The 16,030-nt window shown below is 45.2% G+C and overlaps 2 protein-coding genes across 2 annotated transcripts; both read left to right on the plus strand.

The window, feature by feature from the left end:
* The first annotated feature begins 2,832 nt into the window (after positions 1-2,832).
* LOC121812281 (odorant receptor 131-2-like) lies at positions 2,833-4,533 on the plus strand. The gene has a single exon (XM_042213978.1). The coding sequence runs from the start codon at positions 3,120-3,122 to the stop codon at positions 4,101-4,103; it is 984 nt and encodes a 327-aa protein (XP_042069912.1). The 5' UTR covers positions 2,833-3,119; the 3' UTR covers positions 4,104-4,533.
* Positions 4,534-11,827: 7,294 nt separating this feature from the next.
* LOC121812279 lies at positions 11,828-15,715 on the plus strand. The gene is made up of 2 exons (XM_042213964.1): positions 11,828-12,028; positions 12,356-15,715. The coding sequence occupies exon 2, from the start codon at positions 12,653-12,655 to the stop codon at positions 15,713-15,715; it is 3,063 nt and encodes a 1,020-aa protein (XP_042069898.1). The 5' UTR covers positions 11,828-12,028; positions 12,356-12,652.
* The last annotated feature ends 315 nt before the right edge of the window (positions 15,716-16,030 follow it).

The raw sequence follows: 16,030 nt of genomic DNA on the forward strand, positions 1-16,030 counted from the left end.
TGTGTGTGTGTGTGTGTGTGTGTGTGTGTGTGTGTGTGTGTGTGTTAATAATGTCTGTTTAAACACTTTCCTGTGATTATTTCTATGTTGGCTTGAAAATTAGTATCTCCCTCTGTTGGTATTGCAGCTTACTGTAGCTTCCACATGTGTTTACTTTTCATGTTTTGGAGAGGTAAAGCATGAAATGGACATGGTGGACAGGCGTGTCAATTACATGCTTTGTCATGATATCTGGTTGCATATCAGCTCAAGTGTGTGAATGAAGTTGTTAATTAATCATAGTGCCCTTGAGTTAACTTACAACACAAAGACACCCCCACCCCCCACCAAAAACACAGAAGTCTCCCAATCATCATGTCCACAGATGATCCTGTCACTTGAAAAAATTCAAAACAAAAGTGACGAAAAGGAAAGTGTAAGTTTTAATATGTGCATGGATCCAAACCGAAAACTGCACGTCATATGTTACAATGTGTGTCACAGTGCTTGACAGTGTAGTGTTTTTAGTCTTTTTTGGCTATGGGTGGCTTTACTGGTTTTGGTATTAATGATAAATAGACAATGGCAAAGAAGCAAGAGTTGGTTGTACCTTTACATTTTTTTAACTGTAGAAAATATATTAGAAGAAAAATATAAATCAGTTTTTGTCTGTATCCACGAGTTTTTCCTCTCTTGGATTTCATCATCAACATCAGCAGTTTTCTTTTTTTTTACTGTGTCTTTGCTCCTGTTTTCTTAATTAACCACTGCCATTTTCCTAATGTGCTAAGTCTAAATGTTGTTGTTGTGGCATTGTTGTTTTTCAGTGGCTGAAACCACTCAGAGGTACCGCAGAGAGAAAGCTCCCATCTAACAAAGTCTCCTGATAACTCATTTAATTACATTAAATATTCAGAACCTAACTAATTAATGCTTTTAGTAAATATTGACATGATTAATGAATCCCATGGGTAATGATTAGCAGTTTTCGTGGGGAACAGATGATGTGCATCCCAGCAGAGACAAATTATGGGAAAGTTAACAAGAAGTCAAAGGCAAATCGAGAAAAGTTCACTTCAGTGTCCTTAATGGATCCCATGGGCGTTGATTTACTAGTGCGTCAAATCTGAGTGATCCAACTAGTTGACTACTACTGGGCCTTTTAAGTATGCTCAATAGAAAAAACTCATAAACAGTTACATTGAAATTTAAAACCGTATAAAAACAAGAGGAAAACCCTTATCCTCAGATTTATTTGACAGGTAAACTGCACAACTACTTATATCTCATATTAGATATATAAAAATAGCTCCATGCTGAAGTATATTAACATGTAACAGCTAACATCTGAGAAATTTGGTGCATATGTGTTGATTATTTGTTGAACAGTGCCAACCAAAAATGCTTCACTCTAAAAAGTAATTCACCAGGCCTTTTACCTCCACTTGATTAAATCCATGGCTGCAACATAAAAATTCTAATTTATTGATTAAGGTAGACCTTCTAAGTTGCAAACTTTCTTTTTTGGGGTTGTGTTGAATTAATAATGTTGGAAATTACATTAAATTCATTTTATATGTAATTTCAAATTAAATCCCAATGTCAGTGGGCTCAAAATAAAATTCAAGTTGTAATTACTTAAAGAAATTGAATAGATAACTTATTTTATTTCCACTGTAACTTCTGATTTCAAGTTCCCACTTAACTAACCCGGGCAAATTCACATATGGTGCGTTGCATGGTGGACTTGCAAGCTGTTGTAAAAGACATTTCGAGGTAAATAACATTTCATTTACAATAACAATTCTAACAAAGCAAAGCATTTGTGCTAGTCACTTGTACTGGATGATGTGATGCTCATTTTGCACTACCACATGTAGCTAATGCTAGCCATTCTAAACTTTAGCACAGGAGAGGATAAGACTTATAAAGTTTAAGGAGCTTGCAAAGAAAAGCGTCTGGACTTCTTTAAGTTACTTGAAGACGTTTCACCTCTCATCCGAGAAGCTTCTTCAGTTCTAAGGTCAAATGGTGGAGAGTCCCAGATATAAACCTAGTGGGAGTTTCCCCCCACAGAGGGACAAAAGGACCCCTGATGATCCTCTAATCGCCTGAGCCAAGGTGTGAAACTGGGTGTGGGTCCCAATCAGCCAGAGTTTCAGGGTGAGTCATTGTATGTAGCGGTTCCGAATGACAGCAATATCAGGAAGAAGGAACACGAGAAGCTGGAGAAATACCAAGGGCTCAGAGAAGAGCTCGAGAGGATGTGGAGGGTGAAGGTAAGGTGGTCCCCGTGGTAATCGGAGCACTAGGTGCGGTGACTCCCAAGCTAGGCGAGTGGCTCCAGCAGATCCCGGGAATAACATCGGAGATCTCTGTCCAGAAGAGCGCAGTCCTGTAGAGAACAGTCAAGATACGCGACAGGCACCACACACAGCCCACACCTACGGTAAGCACACACCAGAGCTATGATAGGATAATACGTTTGGGGTCCTGGGGGCGTGCTGGTGTGTTTATTTTTAATGTTATATTACATAAAGAAGTGTCCCATTAATCCAAACACAAACCACCAAATATATGCATAATATATAAGTAATGATATATATATATGATAGTGTGTAGTATATATATTATACACACATGACAGCAGCTGTACAAGTATTAACTGGAAATGAAGAGATATAATGTCCAGTGTTGTGCAATCCACATTTTGTAAGTGTCTTGTGCAGTGCAAATATGCTCTGAATATGTTATGGCAAGTGAGAAGAAAATGCTTTAAACAATATGGAATCAACATAACAGGCTATTAATATATTACTCCTATACTATAATGTTCACGTTATCATGTTCCTGGGGCGAGGAGGGGGGTTGTAAGGAAACTGGAAAAAAATAATGCAGACATGTGATAGTCACATGAAAAGGTGTGACTACAGAGCGTATATACACAATGTGTGGGTAAGAAAATCTTGCTGTCCAGTGCCGTTTAGCTGAAAGCAGCCACAGCCCTCTAACCTATTGATTTCCTGCAGGAGGAGGATGACCTGAAAAGAGCTCTGTGGATCTTTCTGTTTTAAATGTTGGAATACTTTTTTGTGTTTTATTTCCACTGAAGATGTTAAAAACTGAATTTCTTTATTGAAATGTTACTTGCAAATCTGTCTCTGACCAATGTTTCTGCTAACCAGCAGTATCAAGGGGTTTTGGAAAGAGTTTTATTTTCCACTCTGACTACACTGCCATGTTGTTTATTTCTCTGCATTAATGGAATCATGCTTTTTACTTTAAGGAGCAAAGCTTTGTTCTGTGAGACGTCGCGATACATTCTCCTGTATAACCTTCTGTTTGCAGACACAGTACAGATGGCACTGAGTCAGTTATTGTATATTATTGCTGCTTGTAGGATAACACTAACATATCCTGTATGTGGTTTTCTCACCATGCTTGCCAATCTTACGACTGTGGTCTCTCCTGTCACGCTGGTGGTGATGTCTCTGGAGAGATATGTCGCCGTGTGCTACCCACTGAGGCATGCTAGCATCATCACTATCACCAACACAGGTGTGGCCATCATTGTGATCTGGGCCATCGGTTCACTAAATATCTTGACTCGAGTTCTTCTGCTGTTAGAGTTTCCTTTTGAAGCCCTTGATAGTCTGCAGATGAAAGACTTTTGCTCTGAAATAGCAATGTCTGGTGGGTCTATGTCTGATAATTACGACAAAGCCTTCACATGTGCTCTGTTTATTTCAGCAAGTGTGGCAATCACATGCTCTTATATTGGTGTTATAGTAGCAGCCAGGTCGGCCTCCACAGATAAAGCTTCAGCGCGTAAGGCTTGTAACACACTGCTGCTACATCTGGTGCAGCTGGGTCTCAGTCTTTCTTCAACCATTTGTAACCCACTACTCACAGCACTTGCAAGAGTTTTAACAAGGATAGTGTTTGTGCGCATCCAGAATGTTTTTTATGTTTGTATTTTCCTTTTCCCCAGATGTCTGAGTTCACTGATTTATGGTATCAGAGATCAAAGCATCAGACCTGTGCTCATATATTATCTTTGCTGTCGACTGAAATACTCAGTCATACAGCCGAGACTGAAGGCTGCGATCGAAGTAGAGTGTTAGTCAGAGTATACACCACGCTTACAAGCATACAAACCTCAAAGTACCGTACTGCAATTCTGGATAACTCCTTCTGTTACTGACTTGACTTTTGAATTTTTATTGAAAACCATACAGTTGTCAAATGACACACGTGAGGAATTGTTTGCTGCTGTTTACTAAAGGAACATAATTCTTTATAATTCTCTCAAATGATTACATGCTTTGGTAAAACAGGAAAGAGTGTCACATTTGTGTAACCCTGTAATCTGTGTACAGCCACTCTATCTCAAGCACTGCTCAGGCAAAGAAATTGCAGCAATTTTTAATTAGATGTAATTGGCCTACATCTGTCCTACTTCTGAACCTGCAGTTTAGCCTTGGAATTACTGCAGGTGTCCTAGAGGGTTTTCTTTCAGTTCCAAGTTGTGCAAATAAATTCAGCACTTTGGAAAACTAAAGGTGCTTTGTGTTGGTAAAGTTGTTCTCTGCTATCTTGAATAATTTGGTGAATTTTCAATCAACAAAACGTCTTAAATAGTTTGATCACAGACCTTTTGTATATTGTATGGTATTCACCCCATTACGTAAATCGCCTTGAGGTGATTTTTGTGACTTTGTGATATATATATAGCTGTACTTTGTTTATTTACAGCTGCCAAAATGGCATAGATTATAGCGTCAACATGTGAGCATACCTTAAATAACCCAGCCTTACAGGTCTGCAGTTGAAAGCTTTTATTCAGGCAGCAGTGTGAGGTGAAGGATTCTCTGCAAGATACATGTAGATGTCACCAAACAGGGGCTGTGGGACAGTTGCTGGGGGAGAATATGGATCACGAGTCCCCAAAATGTGTAGTTTCTCCTTGTATCGTAGCTTTTTTTCCATGAACAGATGATCTGAGTGGTCTTGATTTGGGACAGGTGAGATTTTTATTCTACTGGACATTCCATGTGTGAGTCAGTCATGTGACTGAAAACTATAGATTCAAAATTGAAAAACAAAACAAAAACAAAAAAACAATGAGAGAAAGGTTGCTGCCATTGGATGAGGTGGGAAATTAAGTTATAATGTGCTAACTTTGCTTAACATATGTTCACATTAAATAATGATGCTTTGTCAATGCATGAGATGACTGTTGCTGTGGTTTGGTGCTATATAAAAAAAACTTTATTACATTTACAACATTACAATAATGTTACCTATTAGATTTCAATAATGTATCCACCATCTGAGTTACAGCACAGTCCTTTTCTAAAGTTTTCTATAGTTTCCATATCTTCTCTCTCTGCTTATATAAGCTTATATTATGAAATATGTGATGAATAGGACAGAAAATAGAAATTATGCTGCTCATTACATGAGTTTTAAAACAATCATTTGTCATTCTTATTTCTTTTTAAGTTCTCCCTGTTACCAAAGAACTTGCTCACAGGGGGTCATACAGCTGTTGGTCTCTTTATGTTTTCTTTTTTTTTATTTTTTATTTTTGCCTGTCCCGTTTGGCTCTTTTGCCATCAGAATTATTGTCTAAAGGCAAAGAAAGATGCCCAACGGATTTACTTTACCAAATTGACCATCCCAGCCTTGCCGTAATGGTCCATTTGATTCACCTTTTATTGTTTATTTTATTTTCACTTACTGAATACGGGACAGACTTGACTGGGGGAAAGAAGGGGAGAAAGAAAGAGGGAAAGAGAAACAGCTGAGAAGAGGGACGGGGGAGAAGGGCAAAAGACAAAAACCAACAGAACGGAAGAAAAAAAATGCATATATCAATCACCTGGATCACCTGTTGAGAAAGAAAAAAGAAAACAAGCAGAAGAGAACAAGAGTAATAGAATAAACAACATCACAATGATATATGGGAATATGACAGTAAATACTAAATATTAAACATTATTGTGCAGCACATAAGATCAACAGAACACAGTGTGCTTTGAGGTAGGAGCCAAAAAGGGTGTAGTTTGTGGGTGTGATCACCCGTGTGTACACCTGTGAGCATGGACGCGCTTGTTTTTTAAAAGGTTCCTTCATGTAATGATCTGCTAGAGGGTGTGGGGGGGCCACAGCCCCGTCCTCCAGGGCATGAAGCAGGTATGGAGGAGATCAAAACTCCAGACATCCAGAGGCCCCCAGAACACAAGAGACCAAGGAAGACCAACAGAGGGGCAGCCGCGCCACTGTCCCAGAAAGAGCTGAGGAGAGTCCCGTCTTTTTACGTTTTCACTGTATCATGGTCAGGCCTTTACCTTACAATATGGATTGCCTTGAGCCAACTGTTGTTGTCATTTGGTACTGCCTAAATAAAACTGAGTGGGGGTGTCCAATCCCAGCCCTCGAGAGCTACAATTCTGCAGCTTTAAGATGCATCCCTACTCCAACACAGCTGAATCAAACTATCTCTTCAGCATGCCATCAAGTTTGGCAAAGGCCTGATAACAAGCCATTCATTTGATTCAGGTGAGTTGGAACAAGGATACATCTAAAAGCTGCAGGAAGGTAGCTCTTGAGGACTGGGATTGGACAATCCTGTCCTATAGAAACTCATTCCCATCACAAAGTACACACTCTACTCTTTTTCAAATGAGAACCATGGCCTCAGACCCAGAGGTGCCAATTCCTATTCCAGCTGATTTACATTGGCTTAAAATTGCCCTAGATAAAACTGGAGGTCATGCTTAAGAAAGTCAACAACCCCTGCAAAAAGCAGAGACAAAATCCTGAGGTCGCAAAGCTAAACACCATTTACCCCTGGGCCGGATTCTAGACAAAGAAATAATTAACAGAATGACAATCACAACGGGACAGCACTGGCAGATACCCACCAGGAATGAATCTGACTTATTGCCAGCAATGCAAACTAAGGTCTCATTGTGGTTCTCTAGGGAGCTAATAACCTAAAACAGCTTTAATACCCAATATTTCCAAAAGACACGCCAAAGGATCCCCTGAGGGATGCAGTAAGATGCCTTCTCAGAATCTAAAAAGCTTAGAGAGAAACTCTCTGGTCTCAGCATCTAGACCCAAGACAATAACCGCATTGTTCCTCCTGAATCTAAGTTTGACAAACAAACAGTGGTGTGGTGGCAATTTTTCACACCAGCCTAATAAGCAACCAAAGACCCAGACAGACTTTTTTCCTCTTTCTCTCTCTCTCTCTCTCTCTCCTGCATTGCTCCACCTGGGTGGAGCGCACTGCAGGCTCGCGCCTTTGGCCCATGCACCTAAAACTAATCATGTATCTGTGACTCATCATCCTGTTTTCCCACCCACTACTTCAGGCAGGGGCTCTGAGCTTCTCGTTGCTGGACTGTTGAGTAAAACATGTTAGAGTAAATCCTGGTGTTACGTTCCTCTGCAGCCCCTAATCTCTTCAGTGGGTTCAGCTATTGCAAATTGACCACACCTAGTCGGGTGTGCATAAAAGGATACCTGAGGCAGGCTTTTAGGGAGACTCACTAGCCCTTGCTTTACCAGCCATTTTAACCAACTTGCAATGAATTTTAAGATTAAAATCTCTTCTCACCTAAGTTCTGGTGTTCGTCTCCTTATTTATGATGAGGCTTTCGACCCCGGTGGCAATATAAGTGGGGACTCGTCCAGGATCATTTGGATATTTTTGTGAAGACTGAATATCAGTTTTTGTTTTACTTTTAAGTGGGTGAGTGATGGTGTTCACTGTAATTGGGCAAACTCCCTTTTGTCATGAACCGAAGTTCAGTACACAAGCTGGACCCAGAAGCAGAGACAACACGCACAGGAGTATGAAAAATAAACTTTATTTCAACTAAAGGTGTTCCGGAAGGGTCAAAGGTCAAAGGAAAACACGCGAGAAACTAGAAAAACCAAGGGACCGGGGGATGAGTTACGCAGGAATGCAGCAATCGGGACTGTGGGAGGAGTCAAAGCAGGGCCGTGGGAGCCAGAGGGAGGGGTCAGGGTCCGCGGGGGAGCTCCAGGAAAGTAGAGGTGATTGGTACCAGAGGCAATCCAAGCTCCAGACGGGCAGGTGGACAGGCAGGTGGCTCAAAAAAACACGCCGAGCTGTTACCGCTGTGAGACGACTAACGGGCTGGCGTGGAGCAGCTGGCTGGGCTGGATCAAATAGTCCACCTGATAATCGCCTGAGATGGGATGCAGGTGTGGAGTTAACAGCCACACCCATGGACGTGGGCATCCCATCAGCTCCTCGGACACCGGGCCGCGGACCATGACACCTTTAGTAAGTGTGTTTCAGCTGGGTGGCTGTGCTGCCCTTCCTTCGAAGCACTTGTTTGTTGCTTTGCTTTGTTGTTTTAATTTGTTGCGTTTGGTGGTTATCCTGGGTGGGGGTACGCTTCAGAGTGTGATAGGAGACTGTATTTCTGGTCTGCTGTCTACTCTTGATTTGGCGTTTAAAGGTGCCTCGAGCCTGGCACGCCACCGAAAAGTAGGTAGGTAAAGTTTAATTGCATACCAGTAAATCAGTGGCACCACACTTGACAGGAGGTTTGAGGCCATTTGTGAATTATGGTCTTATGGCTGAGGCAGGAAGGCCTTTTTAAGTTGGTGTCAAAAGAATATTGTTTTTATATAATGTGATCAGCTTCATGAAATGTATTCTTTTATTTAATCACTAGGCAAACGTCTACGTGACTTTTGATGTACTTTTGTGTGATAAACAACTGATAGCTTCCTCTTTTTGTAAGAGCATACAGAATTAGAAAAAGGGGAACCTCAGCTCAGTTCTTAGAATAAGAAGCTATTTACACACACACAGACATACAGACATGTATAAATAAAGAGCGCAGAGCGATGAGACGCAGGTCTCAGAGTGACTGCCCACGCATGTAAAGGCAACTGCAGTGTTTGTGTTTTCTAACTCAGGTGTCTTAGCTGAAGAACTACGAGTTGATTTAAAGAAATCCCTTGACAGTTGGCATAGGGTGTACACCATATGTGCACTGTTAAAATATCAATGTTAGTGGATGCCAAATGCGGCCCTCATGTGGTTGAATGTTTTGTGCTGTGACCTTTAGTGCTGTGGAGGATTTGGCTACTTTGGTTAGGTCACTTGTGAGTGTTGTTGGCCAGGTGATGGCAATAACACTGTGGGGTGCTGAGCAATGTTCCCTCTAAGCTGCGCGCGTGCACAATTGGGCACTGCTGGCACGGTCACTGTGCACAGAAAATCTACGTTGCGCACAAAAAAAAATCTACCCTGAATTGAAATTAAAATTAAAACTAACAATTCTGTTTTGCAGTGTTAGTCAGTGACTGGCTGCTCCCATATGGGATCAGAACGATGCCACCTTATCCCACAGTCCAGCCAATGATGCAATTCACATTCATATATACGCAGCTAATCAACGTCGTTGTCAGGCTCTGACAGCGTCCTTTTGTACCGACATCGGTGTTTTAGCAAAGCGGCTGATGTGGAGTGAAGCCACGTTAATGACAACGTGTACAACCATTGGAGATGTGAGCAGGACAGACGGAACAACTGACGGAAAAAGTGTGGACTTTATACCAGTTTTTAAATTGTGTTGATCGGCCACGTAAAACCAGAGTTATGATAAAATATCTGCAATGTTTGGTTTTCTTCCTGAATACTGTCGTTGTTTATATTTACTGCAGGAAGAAACGGTAAAAACGGCGTTTTATAAGGAAAACGCTCGAAAGCCTGTGAGCAAAAACAACACAAAAACCTTTCCTGTGCTTGCTTTACTGAATTTTGTATATTAAAGTAACTTGTTGTGGTATGAGGCCACTTGTACGTGACGTTTGTGTGGTGGAGACTAGGGGTGGGTTTTGATGATTGATTCATCAATTAAAATCGATTCTAGCTTGGATAACGTAATATTGATTCATTACAATCCTGAATCGTTTTTTAAATATACATTTATTTTGCCCGAATCACCAGAATCTCAGGTTAAACCTCAAAAAATTTCAACAACCACCAAACAGCTAAAACAGTAAATGAGAGCAGGTCCACGGATTCTGCATAAAGACGTGAACACAAAGCGCGGACCCGACGGATCAGAATCAGTGAGATGTCGTTTTTCTCACCCGTCTGAAAACCCACAGCTTCAGCAATGTTCACAACAATATATTTATGGTAAATGGCCTGTAGTTATATAGCACTTTACTAGTCCCTAAGGACCCCAAAGCGCTTTACACATCCAGTCATCCACCCATACTGGTGATGGCAGCTACATTGTAGCCACAGCCACCCTGGGGCGCACTGACAGAGGCGAGGCTGCCGGACACTGGCGCCACCGGGCCCTCTGACCACCACCAGTAGGCAACGGGTGAAGTGTCTTGCCCAAGGACACAACGACCGAGACTGTCCAAGCCGGGGCTCGAACCGGCAACCTTCCGATTACAAGGCGAACTCCCAACTCTTGAGCCACGATCGCCCATGATTACAGAATCACCAATGATTAAAAGGATTTCACAACATGCACACTTTCATTTCAACACACACTCTCAGCATCCTTTCAGCCTTTAAATCACTGTTAAATTGCAAAGTCTTTAAATGTAAAAATGTTTATTTGTACTTGCACTGTACTTTTGCCAATTTTTTTCCTTTCAGTTTTTGGGGATGAAGGACCTGAAGGCTTCAGAGGGGCTTTTAATTTGTTTAGGGGTCCTAGAGGAACCCTTTTGAGGGTATCCTGGTATTACGTCCCTCTGCAGCCCCTAATCTCTTCAGTGGGTTCAACTGTTGCTAATAGACCACACCGATAAGACTTTTGGCTCTCAGCGAAGGCGGTCACACTTTTCTCCACTCCTGCCCTTATCTTCCCTGCTTAGCTTCTTATGTCCTTGTCTTGTGTTTTTACTTTTCCCTGGAACACTCTCTCACAGTCTGTTGTTTTACGGGGGTGTGTGAAGACCCCATACCTCCCTCCTCCCGCTCATGTGTAGTGTTGCTGCGTGTTGTTCTAAAGTGCATTTAAAACAAGGGAGAGCATGGTGCTGCTGCCAGAGAGCAGCAGGTGTTAGCACGGCCCCTCCCGAGAACCCTCAATGTCTACATGGATTTAAAATTGAGATAAACAGTCACTGGTGAGGCCTCCTCATCTTCCTCGTTTCCACTGTCATGCCTTTAGTCTTATCAGTGTTGAGGGTGAGGTTGCTGTCCTCACACCATGACACCAGACCGGCCACCTCTCTTCTATAAGCCGCTTCGTCCCCCCCAGTGATGTGACTGATCACTGAAGTGTCGTCCGTGAACTTCAGTAAGGTGTTATCCCTATTGGAGGCTCTCTTTGTTGGAAGCGACACAGTCGTGGGTGTACAGGGTGTAGAGGTTGGGACTGGGGACACAACCCTGTGGAACACCAGTGTTAGTAATAATGCTGGTTGAAGTCCTGTTACCAAACCTGACAGTGGCCTGCCAGTCAAAAAGCCAGTCTTGTAGCCAGTCACAGAGGGTGCGGTGCAGGCCGAGTGTGGCCAGCTTGTGAGTGAGTTTGTGTGGGATGAGAGTATTGAAAGCAGAGCTGTAATCAACAAAAAGTACCCTGATGTATGAGTCCATAAGTTGCACGTATTAAAGTCACCGGCAACGATAAAAACAGCATCTCAATGAGTTGTCTCTAATGCAGTGATGATGTCATGAAGTTTGCTGAGCGCTGCCGCGGAGTCAGCACACAGCTGGATGGTCAAAAACACAACTGAGAACTCCCGCTGCAAGTAGTAAGGGCAGCATTGTCTAGCAAACATTGCTTCTGGACAGTCTGCACTTCTCCACTGTACAAAAGGCCCCGTGGTTATGGGTTTATTCTGTTCAGTTGTTAGTTCACCTGCAGTTTTTAGAGTGGCCAGTAGAGGTCACCCCACCGCTTTGTATGAGAGACTATGTCCAGGGAGAGACGTGGGCAAAGCACCTGAGCTTTTCTGCTCCAGATTACTGGCAGAGAATTGGTTATTCTGTGAGAAGTGTGCGTTAATGAGCAACGTAAGTTGGTGATGTGTGAGGATGTGATAATAAGATGTGTTTGGGACTGTAACCAAGGTTAGGGGGGAAATGATTATGTTTCTGTCTGTGCCGCTAGCGGGTGCTAAGCTAAGCTAAGCTAAGCTAACTTTCCTGCCGTGTGGTTGGGCATAGCTGTGTACCTGGTTAGCTCTCTCAGGGGGTCTATGTGTGAGTCGTGGGTAATATATGGCCTATGGTATTAAAGGGGATGTTAGTTTATTTCCCGCCTGTGTTTATGTTGATGTACTCTGGAGATATTGTTGTGAACACTTTAGTAATGTAGTATTTTCTTTCTGTTCCGTTCAGAGACCACACACACACACCCATGCCCACGCACCTAAACCTGTATGCAATACCTGCTCCTCTGACAATCCCTGTTACCTTCAACTGTGTGAAGTCAATACAAGAGTCTGCACTATCCTCGGTGTCTTCATTGTCTCCCTTCTGAACATTCATCCGGGCCTTGAGCAGTGTTCTGGCCGACACTCCGGGGAGTGGTAGCTGCAAACCTGAACTAGCACCTTACAGTCCTTCCAGTACAAGCTATCTATCCAACATTAATGGTCCTTCGAGCCGGATGTAAGCTGCTTCTACCCTAACAAGATGGATGATATTCAGAACTTCTCAGCTCTTGGTGCGCGCCCACGGCGTAATGTACGGCGTCCCCTCCGCTATGAAGCTTATGAGACTGACTTCCCCGGGCTTGGTGCAGGTTACCAGGAGGAAAGTGAGACAGGAGGCGACACCCGTTCTTCCCACCATCCTCCGTCTGACCCCTCTGATGACCGCTCACACGGCCATGTCACACCATTGAGAGCAGAGTTAGAAGATATACAGCGTGAAAGGTTCCTGTTCCAGCAGTCGCATGACGAGATGAGAGCCGGGCTGGCTAATTTCCAGGCCCTTCATGCTAGTTTGCTGCAGTTGCTGGACCGTGCAGAGAGTCTGCAGCTCAGTCCACCGCCCAGAGCCCCTGCTGTTCATCTCCAGCCACCCCCTGCTGAAGAGGAAGAGGACTGGCCTCCACCACCTCCTCCTGTTGTGTTCAAGGAGGAGTCTGTCTCCAGCCAGGGTCCAGTTGCGGACCGCATCGATACGATGCTGAAAGAGCTCCAGGATCTGAAGAGGGAGTCTATGGCTGCACAGGAGAGTCAGATCACCCCCCTACATGAATCTAGGCCAGGGTTCACTTCTCCTCAGCCAAGGATCACCTACCCTCCAGCGCCGCCTCCGAGAGCACACCCCCCTCCATTGCAACCACTGCCAACTCCACCCCCGTCCTCATCTACTCCTTTCTTGACCTACAGGGGGCCTCGTCCAAGCATTCCCAAGCTCTCACGCCGTGATCCTGGGGAATTTGCTCGTCTAAAGATGGCGCTAGAGAACTTATTGCCCCCGGAGAGTTCAGAGCTCTTCAGGTACCAAGTCTTGTTAGATCACCTACACCTGGAGGAAGCAAAGTTGATAGCGGACGCTTACCTCCATTCTGCCACGCCCTTCAGTGACACTATGAACGCTCTTAACGACAGGCTTGGGCAGCCCCACCAGCTTGCCCTGAGAAGGATTGCTGCTGTCATGGACTCACCTGACATCCGCCGAGGGGATGCAGCCGCATTTGAGCGATTCTCTCTCCACATCCAGTCGCTCGTGGGCATGCTGAAGACTTTAGGCCCTGATGGGGAGGTCGAACTCCAGTGTGGCTCCCATGTGGCTCGACTCCTTAGTAAGCTTCCTTCAGAGCAAAGGGCTGATTTCCGTCGGTGCATGTACAACCATTCTGGTCAGGCTTACACCCTGGACGACCTGGCTACCTGGTTAAAGTATGAATCCTGGTGTCAGGACTATGACGGCTTGCCCACTCCAGCGATCACCAGAGAGAAGCCTGATGTCAGACCAAGCAGACGCTCTGTTGCGGTTCTTCACAGTGGAGAGAGCTCACCCAGGTCACTAGGTACCACTCCAAACAAAGCTAGGCAGCAACCCTACTGCGCCTTTTGCGATAACCGTGCCCATCACCTGAGTCAGTGTCAGGAGGTCATCAAGCTGAGTCGCGAACAACTCACAGACTGGATAAAGACTAACAAGAGGTGCTGGCGTTGCGCACGCTCCCATCAGGCAGCACAGTGTACCCTCAAGAAACCCTGCAGCCTGTGTCAGGGTCGTCATCTGCAGGTCCTTCACGATGTGAATTCGAAGTTCGTAAAGCCACATGGCTCAGTGTCTGCTCCTCCACGAGAAGGTGAGAATCCTACGGGCGTCCTGTACCTCGATCGTCCTACAGAGAGCGGCCAAGTCCTGTTAAAGGTTGTCCCAGTCATCCTTCACCATAATGGCAAGACTTTGAGCACTCACGCAGTTTTGGATGATGGGTCAGAGAGGACTATGCTGCTACCCACCGCTGCCCAGAAGCTTGACCTTCAAGGCATTCCAGAGACACTTCCATTGCGCACTATCAGGCAAGATGTGCAAACGCTGTATGGATCATGTGTCTCATTCGAGATCTCCCCTGGTGGCAAACCTGGGCTGAAGTACAAAGTCCGCAACGCCTTCACCGCCACCCGTATCGACCTAGCCGAGCACAGCTACCCGGTGGAGTCCTTGCAGCGGAAGTATAGACACCTCCGAGGCCTGCCTCTCCAGTCCTTCAAGAAGGTCAAACCTCTCCTTCTGATTGGCAGTGACCACCCACAGCTCATCACTCCAACTGAAGCTGTCCGTCTTGGTCCACCGGGTGGTCCCGCCGCTATGCGCACCAGGTTAGGGTGGACACTACAGGGTCCCTCCAGCCTTATAGGTTCCTCTTCGCTGCCACAACAGTGCCTCTTCACGACCGCCATTCCTCCCCAGGTGAGTGAGCTACTCAAACATGTAGAGAAGCTATGGCAGGTAGATGTTGTCCCGGTGCCAGAAGGCAAGGTGGTTACCCGTTCAAGAGAAGATAACTATGCAGTTAGCCTGCTAGAGCAGAAGACAGTTCGTGTAGATGTCGAGGGCATCCAACGCTATGCCACCCCCCTCCTTCGCCGCGAGAACATGCCACACCTTAAAGCTAGCCCTAACGCTGTTGTTCCCAGTTTGAGAAGTGTGGAGAGAAGGCTCCAGAAAGATCCAGAACGAGCTAAGATCTACCGGGCGGAGATAGAGAAGTTGGTCCAGGCCGGTTCGGTGGTTAAGGTGTCCCCCTCTGAGGTTGCTCAAGCAGATGAGTCATGGTATATCCCTCACCACCTTGTTAGCCACAATGGCAAAGATCGCCTCGTGTTTAACTGTTCGTTCCAGTTCCAAGGCCAAGCCCTCAACGAACATCTTCTACCTGGGCCCACCCTGAGCGCATCGCTCCTTGGTGTCCTCCTTCGCTTTCGAGAGCATGCCGTAGCCATCAGTGGGGACATTAAAGGTATGTTCCACCAGATTCGCCTTCTTCCCGAAGATCGTTCCCTCCTGCGGTTTGTGTGGCGGGATCTGCACCCCGAGGAACCGGTGGCCGTTTATGAATGGCAGGTCCTCCCCTTCGGTACAACCTGCAGCCCATGCTGTGCAACCTTCGCTCTGCAGCGCCACGCCAGGGACCACACGGAAGGAGATGATCCGCTACGTCACTCTGTGGGACAGGCTAAGAGCCCTCCTGTCTTCTGCTGGATTTGTCCTTCGCCAGTGGGCCAGTAATGAACCCAGCACCATTGGCCACCTACCTGAAGACCTCAGATCCACAAGTGCAGAACTTTGGCTCACTCAAGACAAATCAGACACCTCTGAGCCAACTCTAGGCCTTAGCTGGCACTTCCCCACGGACACCTTGGGTTACAGACACCGCAAAATCAGTTATGGCGCCCCCACCATGCGGAATATTTATAAGGTTCTCGCAAGCCAATACGACCCACTTGGCTTTATCCTACCGTACACCACCCGAGCCAAGATGCTGGTGAGGCGCCTTTGGGATCAACAGAGGGGATGGGATGACCCGCAGCTTCCGCCAGAACT

Source organism: Haplochromis burtoni, unplaced genomic scaffold (genome assembly GCF_018398535.1).
Source record: "Haplochromis burtoni strain Fernald_Lab_line unplaced genomic scaffold, NCSU_Asbu1 Contig_505, whole genome shotgun sequence".
Classification (NCBI taxonomy): Eukaryota; Metazoa; Chordata; class Actinopteri; order Cichliformes; family Cichlidae; genus Haplochromis; species Haplochromis burtoni.